The 21,349-nt window shown below is 40.9% G+C and overlaps 1 protein-coding gene across 6 annotated transcripts; it reads right to left on the reverse strand.

Moving 5' to 3' along the window:
• Nucleotides 1-324: 324 nt before the first annotated feature.
• Nucleotides 325-20,287, reverse strand: YBX1 (Y-box binding protein 1). Of its 6 annotated transcripts, XM_005543720.4 has the most exons (8): nt 19,983-20,287; nt 19,248-19,311; nt 9,020-9,053; nt 6,268-6,357; nt 5,637-5,939; nt 5,323-5,405; nt 1,607-1,872; nt 325-707 (listed from the first exon to the last, which is right to left on the reverse strand). In XM_005543720.4, exons 1-7 carry the CDS (start codon nt 20,146-20,148, stop codon nt 1,638-1,640), a joined length of 975 nt encoding a protein of 324 aa, XP_005543777.1. In that variant the 5' UTR covers nt 20,149-20,287; the 3' UTR covers nt 325-707; nt 1,607-1,637. The 6 variants fall into 6 exon arrangements, with proteins under 6 accessions (XP_005543777.1, XP_005543778.1, XP_045229068.2 ...); XM_005543721.4 differs by lacking the exon at nt 6,268-6,357; XM_045373133.3 differs by lacking the exon at nt 19,248-19,311 and having other exon boundaries at nt 19,349-20,287.
• Nucleotides 20,288-21,349: the final 1,062 nt, after the last annotated feature.

Here is a 21,349-nt window from a genome sequence, read left to right on the forward strand (position 1 = left end):
AACTAAGTGGAGCAGGATGAGAGTCTGGTTGGTTTAGGTTAGAGCAATGCCCTTTTAAACACTGCCTCACAGCCAAAGGAACCCACACAAAAAAAGCCTTCCTTACAAATGAGCTAATCCTTCAATGAAAAATAGCCAGGTTATCAAGAGTATGTATTTTCTAATTTTTATTATGGGCCCACAGGCATGCCACTTAAAGGATTAGAGATTTTAAAGACATTTTACCTGAGGGAATTGCCAGTGAGCATCATCTATTTGTAGACTGGGTCAAGCTGAGGGTCCTACAAATAGCTAAGAACTTAAACTAAAGCAAAACTAGACAAATTTACACAAAGACAATTATTTAAGACCTTTATTAACAGGTGCTTGCAGTTTGTTGACTTTTTTGAAAAAATCAAGTTGTAAACTTTTATTACAAATTAAAAATGAAGTTCTTAAAAATCTCAACTTGACCAGATATGAAACAATTTAAAAACCTTTAAAGGCGTATTGAGAAAAACCAGGCTTTTTTAAAAAACACGTTTGTTATTACCAAAAAGAGACGTCTTTAGGTAAAAATAATAAAAACCCCATGCTGCATAGATAATGCAGATAGTTCTATTTATCTGGTCAACGGGCAAAAAGCAAGCACTTAAGGTCTTCAGCTCCAATCTTTTGTTCATTTCTTATTGCTGGAATTTCATATTTCTTCTTGTTGGATGACTAAACTGTAAAGAAAAAAATAAAGATGATCATGTAGAATTCATGGTAATCTTCATTTAGTGTAGTACATGCTCTAGCTTACATTACTTGTGTATTGGGAGACATTAACAGATCTTTTGCCATCCAGCAAATAGCAAAGGGGAAAAAACCAAGAGCACTACTGGTTGAATGCTAATTTCGGAGGGAAGGACAATCACACACCTCTCGATATCATGTAAAATGCTGAATGAAAAGGAATCCCTTAATTTTGGAATTAAGGGTAACAAAAACAAGTGAGCTAATAAGCCAAAGTAACAAGAACAAAAATGTATCATGTGGTCTGCCAGAGAATTACTACTATTAATCTATAGGCAGTTTAAATACACCATGATAAACCGTGAGTCATTCTCCTAGGAGTTTTTAGACACAAAACACTCTCATCTTTTTCCCGGAACAACATAAACCAACAAAAAACAATTAGAAATGATTAAAAGATTATATCGATGTTGCCACTTTCAGTGGGTTAATTCTAATAGCTATCCTACTTCTTTTTTGAAATAATGCATAAATAATAATGTAATTAACTTATTTCTCAGAATACAGCTAGCAAAACTTTCCTCCGTTTACTAGTGACATCATAAAATTCATTCAGAGAAGTTGATAGAAAGTGCTAACAGTTCAAAATACTCAAGAAAATACAGGTCTCCAGTGTCAGAATTGAGAACTAGCTGAGGGGTGGCCAAATATGACTATGATATTCAATATTCCTAAAATGAAATATTAGGTAATTAAGAACAGGGCAGAACACATTATAAATAACATGGCTTTATCTGATGGAACTGAGATTTTCCCCCTCTTGTATTAATAAAATGAAATGGTCACCACTCACAACTGTCATAAATGATGGCCATCCAAGCTTGCTTACCCGGATGATGGTAGAGATGGTAAGCCGGCATTTACTCAGCCCCGCCCTGCTCAGCCTCGGGAGCGGACGAATTCTCAGCTGGTGGATCGGCTGCTTTTGTCTCTTTGCCATCTTGTGGTTTAGGGTTTTCTGGGCGTCTGCGTCGGTAATTGAAGTTGCGGCGGTACCGACGTTGAGGTGGCTGCTGACCTTGGGTCTCATCTCCTTGATTTTCTTTATCTTCTTCATTGCCGTCCTCTCTAGGCTGTCTTTGGCGAGGAGGGCCCCTGCAATGAACAGTGTCAAATTTAAGAATGATAAAACCTTCTCTCTTCAACACACCTACCAGTGTTACCAGTTGGTTCACAACTAACTCACCATGTCTGGCCCATTCTCTGTATCAAGTGGTCTGTAGGCAATTTGTGTAAGGAGATTTTTTTTTTTTGTCAGGGGGGGTGGGTGTCGGCGGGTTGGGAGTCTTGCTTTGTTGCCCAGGCTAAAGTGCCATGGCATGATGACAGCTCACTGTGGCCTCTATCTTCCAGGCTCAAGTGATCTTCCCATCTCAGACTCCTGAGTAGCTAGGACTATAGGCAAGCCCTAATGCCTCATTAATGTCTGATTTTTAGTAGAGATATCTTGCTATGTTTCCCAGGCTGGTCTTCAATTCCCGAGCTCAAGCTATCTTCCCTCCTTGGCCTCCCAAAAAGTGCTGGGATTAAAGGGTTGCGTCTTTTAATCACCAAGATAAAGATACTAAATTTTGGGATTTTCTTTCCCCCAGTGCTCAGAAACGATGGATTCCTGGCCTTTCCTTCACCCATACCCTGAGCACTCCAGAAAGCCCCAGGCCTTTAGTATCTATCAGTTATCATGGGAATAAATTCACATTTACCTTTGTACATTCTAAAACTCTTTCCCCACATCTTTTGGAACTCATGATGAATCTTCAACAAAATTGTTCTGACTTTTCTCTGTAACCCTCCAGTGGTGACTGTTCTAACCTTATTGTGGCTTCTAAATCAACTCTCCTAGCTTCTAAAAACTGTAGGCGTTCCATCTTATTTTGGATTCTGCTCCATTTACTATCTTTTTCTTATTGCAGTTATTATTAAGGTTCGAGGATAACAGCTTCTAATAACCTGGGCTTTCAGACCGACCTCCCAGTCCAGCTGTTTTCTACCTGGGTTTTCTCAGTTATACTACCCACCTTTCCAATTATGTACCTTCTGATTTTTCCTAGTTAATTCCTTATTGTTTTCTCATTCTTCATCTAGGACCTGTAATACAGCGATCCTATCACCTGTTCATCTCACTCCAAGGTTGGGCACAGTGGCTTACACCTGTAATCCTAACACTTGGGGAGGATCACTTGAGGGCAGTTCAAGACTGCTTGAGTAACACAGTGCAACTCCATGTCTACAACACAATTTTTAAAAACCCCTCATGTTCCCCTTTTCTCCCCTCTTTATCCAAGTATAAAGTCCACCATTAATCATATGACCAATCCCTACCCCAGGGTCTAAGTCTGGATAAACCAATGCCAGAGAAATCCAACTCTCTGCCCAATCTGAGCCTGATGCTCAAATGGCTAGAAACACAGAGCCAAGCTGGGTGAACTCACTTCTAATTTATGATTGTTATCCTATTACTTACAAATTTACCATCTCTATTTTCTCTGCTACAGGGTTCTTTGCCCCAAACTTTTCAAACTTCCTCTTCTTTTGACTCAATTGAGCAAACAAAGGCTTCCATGTCTTCCCATTAAACATGTTTGCCCATGTATTCTTGTTTCTTACACATGAAAACATCAGGTTTCTAACAACAGGTCAACATTTTCACCTGTGGGCAAAACCCAACTCTCTCTGAGGAAGAAAACATTCCAGCAGTCACTTTCCTGCCATCAACCGTTATCCTCGATTGCATTTCAGCCTATAAATATTATTTCTCAAAAAAAACCCTCCCTTTTTCACTCCCCATTTTCCCCTACTACCTGTCTCCTTTTCAGCAAAACTTGTACTACACTCTGTCTTAAGACTTCTCTTTCAATTTGCTCTTGAACCCACACCAGCCAGGATTTTACCACACCACTCCATGCATTAGGCGCAGCATGTTTCATTTACTCTCATTTGAACAAAAGATTCCTGCAGAGTTTGGAAAGTCTAGCATTCATTAATAACTTCAAAGCAATTATATGTTACTTCTGCTAACTATCTGGCAGGATTGAGCATTCTAAACATGGAAACACGTAGACATTAAGTCTAACTTAAATGAAATGGCAAAAACCTTTGCACTGGAGGGGTAACAATGGATAAAGATACCTTTCTAAGAGACAAGTCAATCTCAAGCTTCTTGTTTGTCAATATAAAAACAATTTGCTCAACAGTGAACTGAAGTACTGAATACAAACACAATATTATACTATTTTTAAGGACATCTATGAAACTAGTTTGGCAAAACATTTAAGCTCTTCAGTGTAACAAAAAGGTAAACCAAAGATTCTGCTGCTGGAACCCATGGACTTAATACATGAGAGCCTATTTTAGATCTACTTTGAAAAATAAAAACCCATCTATCTTCAACATCCAGCATCTGGCTAACACAATCTCCTGGCAGAAAACTGAATCAGAGATCTTCAATTCTAGTAGTGATCAGTTAGGATCCCAGCTCTTTTAACTGAAAACTCAGGACAGGACATATATTAACACAAGAAATATGATGACATCAGCTGCTCTTGCAAAACTCTCAATGTACACGTGCTGATAAGTATGTAATACAACCTCAACTAGATTCCCTAGTTCCTAAAACTACACTAAGTGCTCCGACTTTTGTAAAATTTAAAAACCTATATACAGAAACCCCCTCAAAATATACTCACAGTATATTTTGGATATGTTGGATACTTCTAGAATAATAAACTTGACACTTAAAAATTTGGGGATTTAAAAGTTGTGATTTAAGTGATCAGTTAAGATGCATTATTACTGTATTGGTTTGATTCTTCAGAGGTACCTGTCAGATTTTAGGGATCACCTATGAAAACTTAATACTTCAATAGCAAACCCTCACAGAAAGAACGATTACACCATTCTATCCTACCACCGTGGGACTGGGAACGCTGCCTTAAAGCACACCACAGCATGGACTAAAATACGCTTGGCTCACGGAATTTTTCCTCCATTACTCTAATAATGACATCTATTAATAAGATTTCTAATACCCATTCAAGCAGATAGATTAGTTGTCTAATGATAGACCAGATTTTTCCTCCCAGAATGTAAATTCTTCATGGAGCAATTTCATTTTGCAACTTTGAGCTGACATCCCAACTCCAAAAAAGGGGGGGTACATACCTAAACTAAGAATTAGTGGAAGATTATGTATGCCATTTCAAGTGGTTAACACTTACTGCTGATTCTTCACTAATGCCATGGTACAATTCAGATACTCCTAATGCTTTCCTTTCTCCCTACCGAGGAGGCAGGTTTAAAAGACGTGGTTTAAAATATTATCTTACCTGTTCAAGGATAGAAAATTTGAAATTCCATACCCTCATCATTTAAAAAAAAAAATTTATGTATAAAGCTGACCTCATCTATATGAGCTGTTTTTAACAGGTTCACCTCTTAGGCATCTGATGAAAGGAAACGTGAAGTGTTAACAGAAAAATGAGTCCAAAAGTCTGCGGGAGAGGCATGATATTGCTGAGTTCTAACAGAGGTTTATGTGGACCATACCTGCGGAATCGTGGTCTATATCCCCGATACATATTCTGCCTCACTGGTCTACCTTGTTCTCCTGCACCCTGGTTGTCAGCACCCTGAAAAAGATAATGGAAATCAAGGCTACTGGGTCAGTAACATAATAACCTTACCAGGAAATCCAGAGTTAAAAAACAAACAAAAAATCAGACCATCTAGTAACTGTGACTACACTATAAATTAATCCTGTTAGTTCTTACTAGGAATCAAAGGTGCTTTCCATATGATTAACAGCTCTAAACAGTCCTACCAGAACTTATCACATTGCTGTTGCTGATGGTGAAACTTACCTCCATCACTTCTCCCTGCACAGGAGGGTTGGAATACTGTGGTCGACGCCCATAGGGTCTCCGCATGTAGTAAGGTGGGAACCTTCGCCTGCGGTAGGGCCGGCGTTGTTGGGCCTGGCCTTCGGGAGCACTCTCCGATCCCTCGTTCTTTTCCCCACTCTCACTATTCTGGTAATTTTGCTGGTAATTGCGTGGAGGACCCCTACGACGTGGATAGCGTCTATAATGGTTACGGTCTGCTGCATATTTACTGCCTTGAACTGGAACACCACCAGGACCTGTAACATTTGCTGCCTCCGCACCCTACAAAAGCCATTACATATTGATAGTGACAAAGGAAATCAGAACACTTTCAACAAATTTCAAACAAAGCAAAAAACAAAGTTAAGGAAAACAAAAAGGGGGGTGGGCGACTGCGTGGCCAGGGGTGCACAGAAATGACTAAATATCAGTTCCTCACTGTTCTGAAGAGATTGCCCTCTAACTGCAGCCAGAACATTAGGCTTGATGCACCTGTGTTCATGAGGTCACCTGAACACATCCATCCACATTAGAGCCACCATCCTAACAGATGAGACCTCCAAAATATTTCCATACTGAAGTCAAACCTTTACACAAAAAGCATCCTCACCTTTTCTCCTTCAACAACATCAAACTCCACAGTCTCTCCATCTCCTACACTGCGAAGGTACTTCCTGGGGTTATTCTTCTTTATGGCAGTCTAGTAATATCACATTCCAAAAACAGATTAACAGGGGAGAATAATGTGCTTTTTCATTTAAAATGTACCAGAGTCAATATTATTTTAGCTTGGATATACACTTAAGATTTGCTTTAAATAAGACCAAATCATCAATAAATTTGGGAAAGCAGGGACCACGCTATCCCCAACTTCAACAAAAACACTCCAATCATACAAGGCCCCAGCATTTTACCACTATTTACAAAACTAAAACAAGTAATTTAACACTCAAGACAGACACAACATTTTAAAAACTGCTTTTTGCAAAAGCATTATATGTAATTTTGAACAAATGAGGATCTCCATCTATCCCCTAAAGACTGCACTTAATAGTAGAAGGTGGCCCCACATGGGTCAGTTTAGATGACAGGCGAGTTGGGTTTTGCATGCTTCACAGCTGACCAAACCAACTTTGCCCCTGTGTTACCATATCAAACTCAATTACAAATGTCAACCCAAATCCCTTCCAATCTGATAATACGTCAGTGGAAATGCAATTCACGTGTATTAACTATGTCATTCTTTATATGATCTGACTGCATGGAATTGTTACTTATCACCTCTCCAGCATTCAATAAATCTTGTATTAGAGACTTGTTGCTTCTACTTCTCAGACTGTTAGAAGGGAGGAAGAGTAACATCTCACGTTTCTATGAAATTTTTTTGCAATATTCTTTCACTTACTACCTATTCAATCTCATTATGAGACAGGACATGTGAAAGTATTGTTAATCCCATTTTACAGATAATGTAACAGGCTTTAAAGTTAGGTGACTTGCCCAAGGTCACACAGTTAGTAAGGAGACTTTCTAAACCCAGGTATTGGGTCTCCAAATTCCATGTTCACTCCAAATCCCAGCTATATCCATTACAGGATCACTCACGCATTTCCACTGCAGAGGAGACAGGACAACCAACGAATCTGAGGCCAATTAAGTGAAGCTGCCCAGAACTGCAGTCTCCTTGATACACCACTAAGACCTGAGCAGCCAAAGTCCCAGGAAACAACTACATGTTGAAACCACTTCCAAAAAAATGAAAGCTATTGGTGGCACCTTGTGAATCAGTACAACCGGGTGAGTTGAGTCAAATAATTGATCTCATCTGTCATTTAAACTGTCACATAGTTTTCATACCTTTCATATATAGCCAACTATCAATTACCTGCAGTCATAGGGGATAGCAGAAGTACGGATAATTAAAATCCCAACTCTTTATTTTTATCAACATCTCCAACCCCTGCCCCAACCCCAACCCTTAAGGGTTGCCAACAGGCAACAAGACTGATAAACTTTGCTGTCTCTTGTTCCTAAGTCTACATATTCTTTTGAACATGTAGAAGGGGAATAAGGAACAGGTGAGCTGTGTTCACCCAAACAAGAATCCCAATTTTATAAAACATTTGCTTTAAAATAACATTTGTCTGAAGTAGTCCTGTATTTATCTACATTTAGAATTTTAAATGTTTCCATAATTAAAATTGACCCTGAACTACCTGATTGGGTTGTGGATGTACTAGAAATTGATACAGCTTCCTCCTTGCCATCGAATGCTGTGTAGGACACTTCAGTGAGCTACAAAGCACCAACCTATGACAGCCCTTCCTATGAAACATGCTGCCATACAAGCTAGTATCTTAATTAAATGTGAGTATGGAAATTGACTTTAGGTCTTTTGATTTCTGGACTATAGTACAAAAAAGTAGTTATGGTCTCTAACTTTAATACAAGTTGACAATATTTCAAAAGTCTTCAGGAGAAAACTGATAGCACAAACATATTTTTTCCTACCCATTTTGTATCTGTAAGAATAAGTACATTCAATGTAGCTTATACCTAAATTTGAGGTATTAATAGACACTTGACAGTGGTTTACATTAACAATCTTAATTCCCGAATGTACAAACATTTTCCTTAAATGATACTTGAGGAGAAAGTTCAGTATGTAGTACTCATCCTATGTTAACAGTTTTTTCTTTCCAAAACACTGGAAGCCAATCTAAAAAATTATTTAATGAGTAGCTGCCAATCTTGTCACACTTCCCCTCACTTAACCTTAAACTAGTGAGAATTTTTTCATTTTCCAAGCCAGCCAAAACTCTCCAAAGGTTAAACAAACAAACAAAACAAAAAAACCCAATACCCATTCAAAGTGATTTAAAATAAGTAGAAGGCTCTTTACGCTACTTTTCAAGTATTCACTTCAATTACTATGTTTTGCAGGTCTGTCTTATTTACCCTTGATTATGGAGATTTGTCCCTACAGGCAGATCTAAAAGCCTCTGAAAACTTCTTGCCAAAGTTTCTGTGTATTTGCAGCAACATTATTTGTTCAACTTTAGAATCATGGAGTAATTTGTTCATCTGAAATTAGGTATAAATAGTTAGTGCAGTGAGTTTGACTCAACATTTGAGAAAGCCACAGCTGTTGACAAAATTCCAATTTGAAATGTCTAGGATAATTAAGTCAACTCTAACACATTTCAATGTATACATTTTAAGCATACTACTACTCCTGTAGTAAGTAAATAAACTGGTGGCTGGACTTAACCTTTAATAAGGAACAAAAGTTGAAAACATATCTAACCTTTTCTTCTCACAATCCTTGAATCAGAAGTGCAAATATCTACACAAGCACTCACCTGGTGTACAAATACATCTTCCTTGGTGTCATTCCTGCAAGACAGAACCAAGTTGAACACGTTAGAAAATGAAATACATCTCATGTTGTCAAAGATTAATTTTCCCAGAGACTCTCTGGCTGCCAATCAGCTACCAGGAAATTTGGCGAAAATAAAAAAACACAAGCCACCATGCTCTCTGCTTTAAAGACTTAAGCAGTTGCAAACAGTTGTAGCCTCATTACCTGTAAGATAAGCAAAAAAAAAAAAAAAAGTCTAAGAAATTAAAGTGTGACCTACTGAGCCATAATTAAGAGGGTAGCAGTGACTAGCAACATATATTCTGCCCCTCCTTATCCTATTAAACATTAACTGTTCTAGCACACCCTCCTCTTACCTCTAGAGCATGGTTATCAACAGAAGTAGTAATTACACTCTCACCTTATCCTTCAATCATTTCCTCTTCACCATCCCCTACTACCAACTTTCCTTGAGATCATAAAAACGAGTAGAACCTCCTCCCCTAGCAATAGAATGTACAACGCAAAGAGTGAAACCTAATGTGAACTGTGGCCTTTGGGTGATAAGGTATGTTTGAATGTAGGAAAGGCCCAGTTAGTTGTAAAAGCTACTCCACAAGCCCACACCAGGACTGATGAAGGTTTAGACCACAGAGCCATATATGAGAAGACATTTGAGATCTCTTTTTGAGGCAAAATGAGAAAGACTTTGTGGATAACTGAAGTCAGAAGTGAGGGGAAAGTAGAGAATAATCTCACTTTTTAGCCTGCAGACTGGGATTAAAGTGGTAATACTAGGAGCAAGAACCACCACTGGAGAAGGGAACAGATTTCCAGGCCTGTAGTGACCTGCCTCACCTTACTCCGTCAGTTCAGAGTGAGAAAAAGTTCAACAGTAGCTCTAGTGTTTAATGACAAAGGGAACAAAGGTTACAGTGAACTGGACAAACTGGATGACTGTTAGCTTCTTGCTGAACTAGGGGGCAACATATGCACCAAAGGATCCACATAAAATTAACTTTAAATCTGACCTGTAAATTATGGCTTGGATTATTATAAGAACATTTTTAATTGATGGGAACAGGATAATTTAAAAAACAGAACAGGTAAACTGTAAAAGCTACTTAAGGCAAGTGACTGAAAACTGACCTTTCAAGCTAGATGATTAGGATTGCCTAGGGAAATGATAATTGTACCTAATGTCCATCTGTCCATAGCTCCACAGGCACCAAAAAAACAGATTACGGCCATCATTTATTAGTTCTGCTCTCCAATATGACTGAATTTCAAGCTCTAAGGCTCTAAGGGAAAATACAATAAAAAACTAGTAGAGTAACAAAGGCAAAGGCAGGCAAAGTCTAGAATAGTGATTTTCAACAGGGGCAATACTTCCTCTGGCAGGGTTTTTAAAGTTTTTCCAGTCCGGGCGCAGGGGCTCACGCCTGCAATCCCAGCACTTTGGGAGGCCAAGGTGAGAAGATCACCTGAGGCCAGGAGTTCAAGATCAGCCTGGCCAACGTCGTGAAACCCCGTCTCTACTAAAATTACAAAAAAACCAGCCAGGTGTGGCTGCGTGCGCCTGTAGTCCCAGCTACTCTGGAGGATGAGGCAGGAGAACTGCTTGAACCTAGGAGGCGGAGGTTACAGTGAGCTGCTGCACTCCAGCCTGGGCAACAGAGTGAGACTCCCTCTCAAAATAATAAAAAAAAATTTTTTTCCCAAAGATTGGGAACACTATCTGCATTAATAGAAGTGGGGGGTGTCAGTTGCTAGAAGGCTATATAAAGATTTGGTCTAAAAAGTCAATTTGTTTATTGTTATCTGAGTTGTGTATGTATTTCTGTACTGCTTTAATATGCATTAAATTCACTAAAAATGCAGCTTCTGTGGAGAATTTTTCATTATTGATAATGCTACTCATGGTATCCGGGTAATACATCATTTCTTTATCGATACATTTTGTGGTGGCACTGACTGTTTGTTATGCCTTCTAATGCAGTTACAACAGGTATTCATTCACATATCAATATCATCATACCCTGCAATAAAAAGAATTATAAGTAGTTATGGGGCAAGACCCCGTATCTACAAAAAATAAAAAATTAGCTGGGCCCCAAGCCCAGGAAATGAGGGTGCAGTGAGCTATCATCATGCCACTACACTCCACCCTGTGCAACAGAGCAAGACCCTGTCTCTAAACAGAAAGTACAAGGCTGCCATTACACACACGGTAATGTCACTCCTGCAAAAACAGGGAGGTGTTTTGTGGGTACATAGATAGATATCTGAAATCAACATAGTTCACTGACCAATGTCATGACAGTAAAAAGAGTACTCCAAAAGGAACACTTAGCCAGGGTCTTAAGCTCAAGATATTTATTGAAAACGTCCTCAATTGCAATAAAAACATTATACCATTTAAAAAAAGTGATTTGTTGAACCAGTGATTTAAATGTATTGATCTGCTTTGAATTTGCAACCAGCCAGAATCTCTAGTTTAAATCAGCAGTTATAACAAAGCAGAGCCTCAAATATTAGACAGTTGCAGAGCAGCTTTCTGGGTGCAAGTGTCACTGCTCTGCCAGCTATCACTCCTCTTTTCTGTTCAGTTTTTCTCTCAGGTGTTTGCTGGGAAATTAACACTGGAACTGACCCTTTTCTGGCAGTGAATATAAGCTCTAGCTCCTCCATCTACTATAAAGAAATGTCTTCAAGATGTACAAATAAGGAATATTCTGAAAATAAAAATTATATAGTAGTAAAGATAATTCAGAAAGAAAAAGCTACCTGTTAGAATTTCCAGTCTAAATGGCACAGAGTAGTTAGGGAGAAAAGGGTTTGGAGAAAGAGAAACTATGACTACAGATGAGAGGTGTGAACAAGCTGTCAAGTTCCTATCGGCTTAAGCTGGGGCAATCAGGCCCTGAACTCCAAATCTGGATAAAATATTTTTTTGTATTCTTCTTGGGTACCTGCATAGTCTGACACACACATATGTCCAATTAGACTCGCAGGTCACAGGTGTGCCCTGCATTGTTTTCTTTTTAATTAGAAATAAAAAGTATTAGTTTAAATGTGATTCTGGGCCAGGTGCGGTGGCTCATGCCTGTAATCTCAGCACTTTGGGAGGCCGAGGTGGGCAGATCACGAGGTCAGGAGATCCAGACCATCCTGACTAACACGGTGAAACCCTGTCTCTACTAAAAATACAAAAAAAAAAAAAAAAAAAAAGTGATTCTGGTGCTGGTACCCTGTACATATGTAACAATACAGGACACGCAAAATGGATTTTGCTTCTGGTGAATCTTATTTATTGGGTTAGTATATGACTATAGTATTTCCCATTTGTATTATTATATTGGGGAAAACATTTTAATCACTTTCTATTGTTAAGAAAATGGAAAACAAATATGTTGTTAAAAATGGAAACGTGATATCTGCATTATTAAACCCCTTTGCAGAACTTAAAAAAAAAAAAAAAAAGGAAAGAAAACAGTATTCATTTTTTTTTTTTTTTTGACATGGCATCTCACTTTGTTGTCCAGGCTGGAGTGCAGTGGCGATCTTGGCTCACTGCAACCTCCGCCTTCCGGGTTCAAGTTCTTGCACTTCAGCTATGAGTAGCTGGGATTACAGGTGTGCACCACCACACCCTGCTAGACTTTTAGTCTTGATTCAACTATTAACAGCTGTGTAACCTAGGAACGCTGCCTCATTGGCTTTTTTACCTGCAAAATGAGAAAAACTACACTAAACAATAACTTACATTACTAAGGTAGGGACTCAACTCTTAGTATCAGGCATTTATATTCACTAATACTAGCCAGTTTTTTAAATTAAAATCTAATTGCTACCATTCCTATAGTACAGCCTATTCAGATTGGTAAGGGTCTTAAAAATAGACAAAATGCAACTCAAAATGGGAAAACAAAGGCAAAAAACTTTAACTTCCCTGGAAAACTTTTTAATAACTCAAAAGACAATTACAGTTTGCCTGATAACTCTCCATGCCATAGGAACTAGGAATTCCAGCATTTGCTTTTCATGGCCCAATCCATCCAAACTCCAGGACTCTACTCCAGCATGTTCACCATGTTTGACCACCCTCCCACTCCTAAAAGACAACTATCTTTATCCTAGCTGTATATCTACATTAAAAAAAGCTAAATTTTAGAAAACTTTTTTGCCAATCCACAGTATTGCCTTAAATACTTATTATTCATAACTTTATCCATAACTAAATGCTCTTACACTACTACTTTGTTGCAGATTACCAGACCAAGTTAGTCTAACACCTTAATTCACCTAACTGCATATACCAATTTACAATCCTATGGTTATAAAAACTCCAGGATTTAGCATCTATATGCTTCATAACCTAAAGCAACCAGATACCAATTTCCAAGCCTTACAGATGACTGTAAGATAACAACTCCCCTTATCTTTGTATTTCTTCTCTATTAAACTCCCTTCACACCCAACAGACTCACTTTTTCCCACATATTGTCTGTGATTCTGCCTTAGGACAGACTGTATGTTTGTTTCCAAGGGCCAAGATTGGAGGGTAGCAAACTCAGTAATTGCAGCCCCAGGACTACGGGGACAGGAAGGTAATACAGCCTATCCTTGAATAACTCAACATCTATGACGGTGGATGGAAGTTTGAGGTGCCAACCTGCTGCACAGTTGAAATGTGCCTATAACTTTTGACTCTTCCAAAATGTAATGGCTTACTCATGACTGGAAAGCCTTACTGGTAACACAAATCATTAACGAACGCATTTTCTATCTTATATGTATCATATACTGTATTCTTGCAATAAAGCTAAAGAAAATGCTAAGAAAGTTGTAAGAGAAAATACATGTACAGTACTGTACTTAACACAGTAAGTGTACATCTGTCTGAAAGGTAATTCCAGCTGTAGACCTCATCTACAGCACATATCAAGCAACTCAACTTCTTACAACGCCATGACTTTTCTCAGCTTCACTACTGCCACTCTGCATGGGTCCCAAGGTGTCATTCAAGACTTACAGTATTGCACTAAACCACAATACCTCAATTCTACAAGTTCTTTTCACTGACACACAATTTACTAGAGAGACAACTGTTCATGTGAAGATGATTAGTGTCACACGGCATTTTAAGGGGCTCAATGCAGTAGCAGTGAATGTCGTGCAGTTATGATTTAACACTGCCTGAATCTTTATGTTTGTTTATATTTCTCAACTGCAAATGGCCAAGTTAACTTTCTAATGGATTTGTGTACATTTTATGGTAGTAAATAATAAAACAGACTAGTATCTACATATTTTTGGTATTCATAACATACTCAACTTTTCCTTATTTTGGGGGATACTTCTTGGCTATGTGGCTCATCTGAAGTTTTCAGGTTGTTGCAAATCTCCAAACATTTTTCCAATATATTTATATATGAAAATAAATCTGTGTAAATGGACCCGTGCGGTTCAAACTCACGTTGTTCACGAGTCAAACTGTATACTAGTTCTCTATCTTAGATTTCAAGAGTAAAGGATTCTACTTTGGGAGGACACGGGAGTGGGACCTACAGGTATCAGTGACTTGGTGAACACGGATGACTTCTTGCCAGCTTAAGATCAATGGCTAATCTAACCAGCATATGAATCTCTCTTAATGTCGCCTGCATACATGTCATTGATGTTTGTCTTTAGGGTTCCAGTTTGGAACCTTCAACGTCTCTCCCTTAGTAGCACCTGCAGAAAAGTCTTTAAGCCTTTCCTAGTGCCAAAACATTTTGTCAGTTATGTTACAGTCTACCCATGACTTATATGGCTTAGCAATGGATCTACCCTGATCGAGTTAAGACCAGTGTGACTTTAACAGCCCAAGAGATTTTCGGTAATGACATCCTTCCAAAGGTTTCCACTTTTATTAAGAACCACACATTTGGAAGGCTGAAGCTGGAAGATCACCTGAGCCCAGAGCCCAGGAGTGCAAGAACTGTATGGGCAACATAGAGAGATTCCACCTCAACCAACCAACCACCCACCACACATTAAGTACTTTACACTGCCGCCTTAAAAAAAAAAAAAATAGCACCCTTGAGAGGCCCCGCGCAGTGGCTCACACCTGTAATCGCAGCACTTTGCGAAGCCGAGGCGGGTGGATTACCTGAGGTCAGGAGTTTGAGACCACCCTGGCCAACACGGAGAAACCCTGTCTCTACTAAAGATACAAGATTAGCCTGTGTGGTGGCGTGCGCCTGTAATCCCAGCTACTTGGGAGGCTGAGGCAGGAGAATTGCTTGAACCCGGGAAGTGGAGCTTGCAGTGAGATCACACTATTGCACTCCAGCCTGGGAAACAAGAGCGAAACTCCATCTCAAAAAAAAAAAAAAAAAAAAAAAAAATCACCCTTTAAAAAGGCAATATTCATTCTTACCTTGCAGGCCACATAAAGATTAAGTAAGATAAGGTGCAATGTTCTCTCCTTCAATTCTTCGCCTCCCAGTATCAGGAATTAAGCAAGTCCTTTTATTTGTAAAGCTGACCTACATGCTAAAACTAGAACTTTTTAACAATCCCAAACTTCACAAAGTAGATAGTGAAAGGCAGAAAGCTTTTCAAATCCAGGAACTACCAAGTCAGCACGCAAGAGCCCCAGTGACATACTTGGATCATTTAAGAATCTTTCAATGGCTAAAAATAATCACCCTAAGAAATTATCTGTAACTACGTGGACAACCACCAAATTGAAAATGGCTAGGGTCTATTTCAGAGACAGCATAACAGCAGTTGGTGAACACTAACTCCAGAGTGAAAAAACAGTTCCAATCCTGCCTGCCACTTATCACCTATGCTTATGGGGGCAAGTAACAACTTCTTTGTGCCTCAGAGTGACAGTACCTACACCTCAAAAGTTTTTAAAGATTAAGGGAATTGGCTCATTTTAAGCAACTTACTATAGACCCTAGTATAAATACTTGTTAGCTGTATCTATTTTCACCAACATGTGAAGGAAGTCACCTATCAGTTATGTACATATAGAATCCCCACAAGGCAGCCCCCACTCCAAAGGGAGACTTAAACCTGATAGGCGTGACTAAAGAGAACTAAACCTTTCCCTGGCTTGGTTTATTACATCTTCCCAGACCATGGGTAATCAACTCAAATGCACACACAGAGGCCAGGCGTGAAGCGAAGTCAGCAACCTAAGACAACTAAGCATGACAGACTGTTGTAAAAAAAAAAAAAAAAAAAGTATACTCCCCCCAAACGTGGTGACAATATGGCAGGTGGTTTTTACTATGTGGAAATACAGCCCCCAAAGCTAGCTAAAGTTCAGATCTTAACAATATAATAATCTGGATTACTTGGTGTCATCTCCTGAATTATAAATGTTAGTAATTAATCCCAATTCCTTTAAAAAATACTGTGCTGTCTAATCAAAGCATCTGGGAGTAGTCTTAGAAAGGTCACAAATTTGTGACCTTTGCTCCAAATTCTTTCTTCACCTCAAAACATAAAGAATTATTAATTTAGACATTCTAAGTACTCTGGAAACAGAAAAATATTCCTATTCTGGTCACCATAAACTGTTGCCAATTCATGGTAATCTTTGGTGAATATGGATCAATTCTCAACCACTAATAACATTCAACAGTAATATAGGAGGAGCATAATAAACCCCTCTAAGTCACATTCTCCAATTATGTTTTGTAGACAGAGTTCACAAAAGAATAACTCAATGAATTTCTTAGAATATCTAGATTACACAGTCTAACAAAATAAAGCCAAAACTTCTACTATTCTTAAAAGCTCTATTCTCATGTTACTTAGCACCTTCTTCACAATATAACCAATCAGGGAGAAGCCCTTTAATGAATTAATTCTAACAAGGTTGTAACAATTCATCAGGTGGTAATTCAGGCTGGAATAAACACATTTACAATGGAATTGCGTCTTTAAAGGCAGAAAATTTACATACAATGTTGTAATTATAAAAATACCGTACAATCCTGGAATATATAATCCAGCGCATCCAAAAACAGCAATTAAAAGTCGTCATAATAGTCATCCCAAACACTGCACTCTCTCCTTTATACAGAAAACAGCACGTTATGTGTCAGTCAGTCTGCCTCCCTCATAAGAGCCAGGTGCCTCCAGCCAAGTCCATTCGTTCTACTACAGGAACTACATATAGAACCAACTGCTAGCTTCCAAACTGATTTAACACATACATTTTCCTTAATTAAAGCAAATCTTCCCTGTATTTAATTGGAGTCAGATTTTACAGCATCTTATTAAAAAAATCCCAGAATAATTAAAACAACCAGTTCAGAAGCATAAAGAATATTTTAACCAGTTAATCTGACAAAATAATCGAGGTTAGGATAGTCCAAAGGACCATCAAAAGCCAATTCATAACTTGCCCTGGAGGATGACCAACTGAGTTGATTCCAATTCAGAACAGAGATATTCAATGAATAGTATCTCATGGACTAAATACTTATAAAGTGTAAAGATAATACTCTTATTTTGGACAAAACTATTGATTTCAAAAAATGTCATAACCTATGCCCACTTAAAAAAAAAATGCAGCGAAACAAGGCACATGCTAAAACTTCTTAAACACATACAAAAACTGCGATCTATCTGCTGAAAAGGATGCATATTTGCACACCAGAGTTACCATTACATTGGGTCAAGGGTTAAAAGCAGTGATTTTGAAGGTATGGCCCGAAGACCATTATCATTCCTGTTAAAAATGTACCCAGACCTAATGAATCCAAAGCTCAGAAGAAATACACCACTTAAATCACACCCTTCCAACGTAAGCACACTTAAATTTGAAAACCACTGGTTTAAGAGTTAGACTAGTAAGGACAGTCAGTAAGACACAAATACAAACTAAAACACTAACAAATTCAGACAGATCAGTTAAAAAGCTATCAGTTTACCAATCATATATAAGCATTCCCTTTCTTCTTTGCTAGTAAGCTTTTATCAAAAAATTAATGAAAACCGTAGTTTCAGCCAGCCAGGAAGGCAAACAGTATAGAACAAGTTGGAAAATCCTAAGATTCTGGAAGAAACAAAATGTTTTCCCACAATTGCAAAAGTAGAGAATAGATCATCAAATGCTTATCTCTTACTTTAAGTATTTCCACAATACTCTATGATTGATTAATGAACAGTTTTTCATCAGGCCATGAATCTGTCCTTAAGCTTGATTTTGCCCATTTGTTGTCCATTCCACGTTGTTCTTTTAATCATCTGCTTAGGTCTTCTACAGTAAGTAAGCAAGAGAATGCTGAGATGGCACTTAAGTACCATACCTGTGAGGCCAAGATTGCTACTGGCATACCCAGTGCTCTACACCCATGTAACTGCACTACTAGCCTTGGCAGCCATCTTGAAAATGATGCCCGGCTCACAAGGAAGCCCATGGAATACTGTGCGTCTACTGCACGTTACCACCACCACTGCCACAAACAACCCGAAGGGTAAGTCCTAAAGACGTATCTGCAGCTTTACCTTCAAACAGGAAGAACAATGTCAAGTTACTAGTGACTATGGCCACTCTAATAAGCTACAGCCAGGGATCTAGCGGAAATTGACTTCATCAGCATGATTTTAGGACAAGGAAGAATGAAATAAGAACTGAAGGAAAAAAACCATTTTCTTGCAGATATATTATTTATGAACAAATAAAAACAGTTCTCTCTGGTCAAAGCTGTGCTAATACAGAATTTATCTCAGGTATTAAAATGAAACGTGAAACAAAGGCAATACAACCTCTCGGTAAAGATGACAAAACCTCATATACTTGACACGTCAAATCCTCTTACCCCCAAAATGTTAACAAGGCGTAAATATCCGATGTCAGTGGATCACATTCTCAAATACCGAGTTCAATAAAGTAGAAAAGGATGACAAGAATAAAAATCTACTGGACCGTACTTTCCCGTTTACCCTGTTAAGGAATGGCTCATTCACTCCGCTTGCCTTTTAAATTGCTTTGTGCTGTGACGAAGCCCTTGAAGTTAGCTTCAAATTAATATTTAGCTGCAAAACAAAGGCATTCTCTAAACCCAAATCCCTCCAGTCGTCAAGGAAAACAAACAGACAAAAAATCACATTAATACACCAGAGGTAGTAAACGCCTTTCAGAAGAGGACTGTGGATTGGCACAGCAAGAAGCAAGCAAGAAGGTAGGATGGAGGCTTCAGAGCCCAGCAGCTCACCTGTTGATGAAACCATATCCGTTCCTTACATTGAACCATTTTACTGTTCCCAAAACCTTCGTTGCTGGAAAAGAAAACAAAGCAAAACAAGCCACGATTACCAGCTATCCTTTTCCAAACCCGTCTCGCTTCGGCATCCGGTCCCTCGCACGCTGCCCGCCGCGGCCACCTGACAGCCCTTTCTCTCCACCGCCTGGGTGCGGGTCCGCGCCGGGGCCACGCCGCCGCCGCCGCACACGTGGGTGAGTCTGAAGCGCGGGGCGCTCCCGGGCAGGCCCGGGGCGCGGGCCCAGGATGGGTGTGTTCGCAGGCCGCGGACGGAGAGCACGTGAGGGAAGGGGAAGCAGCTCCGGACTGCGTAGGCGGTGCGCCGCGCCCTCCGAGCACACGCGGAAGGGAGCTGGGTGGGGGAGACGCGAACAACGGCGTGCGGGCCCGAGCGCACGAGGCCAGTCGGCGGGGAGGGGACCCCGTCGCACACGCGGTCGGCGGCGCGCGGCCGCAGGAGGAGGGGCGCGCGGCCGCGCGGGGTCCACAGGGGGCGCGGGAGGCAGTGTGCGCGCGCCTGCCGGGCGGGCCCCCGCAAGAGCGAGTGGGGGGGCGGGGGGAGGGGCGGCCGCGCGCCGCGGAGTCGGTCCCCACCGGCCGCGCGCCCGCCGGCTCGCCCAGCCCCGGCTAACGGTTCCGCTGCCAGGCTGCCCGAAGGCCCCACCCCCGTCCCTGTCCGGTCCTCACCGATGACCTTCTTGTCCCCGCCGGCAGGCGCCGCCGATGTGAGGCCGCCCGGGCCACCGCTCCCTGCGCCGCTGCCCGTAGTGCCGGGCTTGGTGTCGGCGGCGCTGAGGGCGGGGGCGGCGGGGGGGGCGGCGGGCGGCTGCTGGGTCTCGGCCTCGCTGCTCATGGTTGCGGTGATGGTGACTGGGGCCGGCTGCGGCAGCTGCGGCTCCTCCCGGGGTGTGATGGTAACTAGGCCGGCGGCGGCGGTGGGGCTGCTCAGGGCTCTCTGGGGTCCGCTCTCCGCTCCCGCTACCGATCGAACTAGCGAGAATGGCGGGACAGGCGGGATAAGCCCTACGATCGACCCGCCCTAGGCGTTGTTCACTGGCCGGTGGTACTGTCAATCTGCCCACCTGACCTCAGTCCCTGGCTTCTATTGACTAACATTTTATCAGTCCTCCACTCTCATTGGCTGTCTGGCGGCTAATTCAGCCGACCTACAACCGTTCCTGCCTCCGCCGGCCGCCATAGAGACCGGAACTAGAATTAGAGTAGTCGGCCACGAAAACCATAGAGTACCTGAGAGGACGGGCAGAGGGAACGTGACTTCCACGAGGCAGTCGCCGGGCTGGCGGGCCCGACGTTCAGGGTTGTGTCTCGGCTGAAAAAAAGGCACGCCCGAACGCTGGGCAGGGATTACCCGGCCGGACCCGGGATTGGAAGGGGGCTCGACGACGCCTTAGCTCCCCGTGAAGAAAAGGCTTCCCTCCCTCCCTGCACCAAATACGGTCCCTGTGATCTGAGAACATTACGGCGGGCATAGAGTCGTCTTTTCTTTAATGGCCGTGTACTCGCGGCACAGCCGAGGGTTTCTGGAATTGCCTTAAACGTATGCGTTTGAAGAGCGTACGCTTTTGTCGGAGCAGTCACCTTGGAGGGACCACGCAGGCTCTGGCAGCCCGGGCTCAGCATGTTTAGGGCGAGGGTGTGCTCCGTGGGGACCTGCCTTCTGATCCGTTTTACCAGGCATATATTTTTAAAAATGTGTCTTCCTTTTCAAGTGTTAACGTGTTTTTCTACTGGCCACAAATCAGATTTAATTCAACTCACATTTATTGAACAAGCTAGCGTCCTATGTTTTTTTTCATTTAATTCGTACAACAGCCATGTGATAGAGGAATTACTATCCACGTTTCACAAACGATAAAATTGAGGCTGCCACCTGATGTTACTGAAGTCCTCCACCCACCTTCTTTCGTTCTTTTTTAAGCGTCTACTATCGGCTGGGGATGGAATAGTTCGCGAGTCAGTTTCTGCCTTCTGATGGAGGCAGAAATTTAAACAGCCAACACGGTAAATACTCCAGAGCTGCAGAAGCACGAAGT

The sequence above is a fragment of the Macaca fascicularis genome, chromosome 1 (assembly GCF_037993035.2).
Source record: "Macaca fascicularis isolate 582-1 chromosome 1, T2T-MFA8v1.1".
Taxonomy (NCBI): domain Eukaryota; kingdom Metazoa; phylum Chordata; class Mammalia; order Primates; family Cercopithecidae; genus Macaca; species Macaca fascicularis.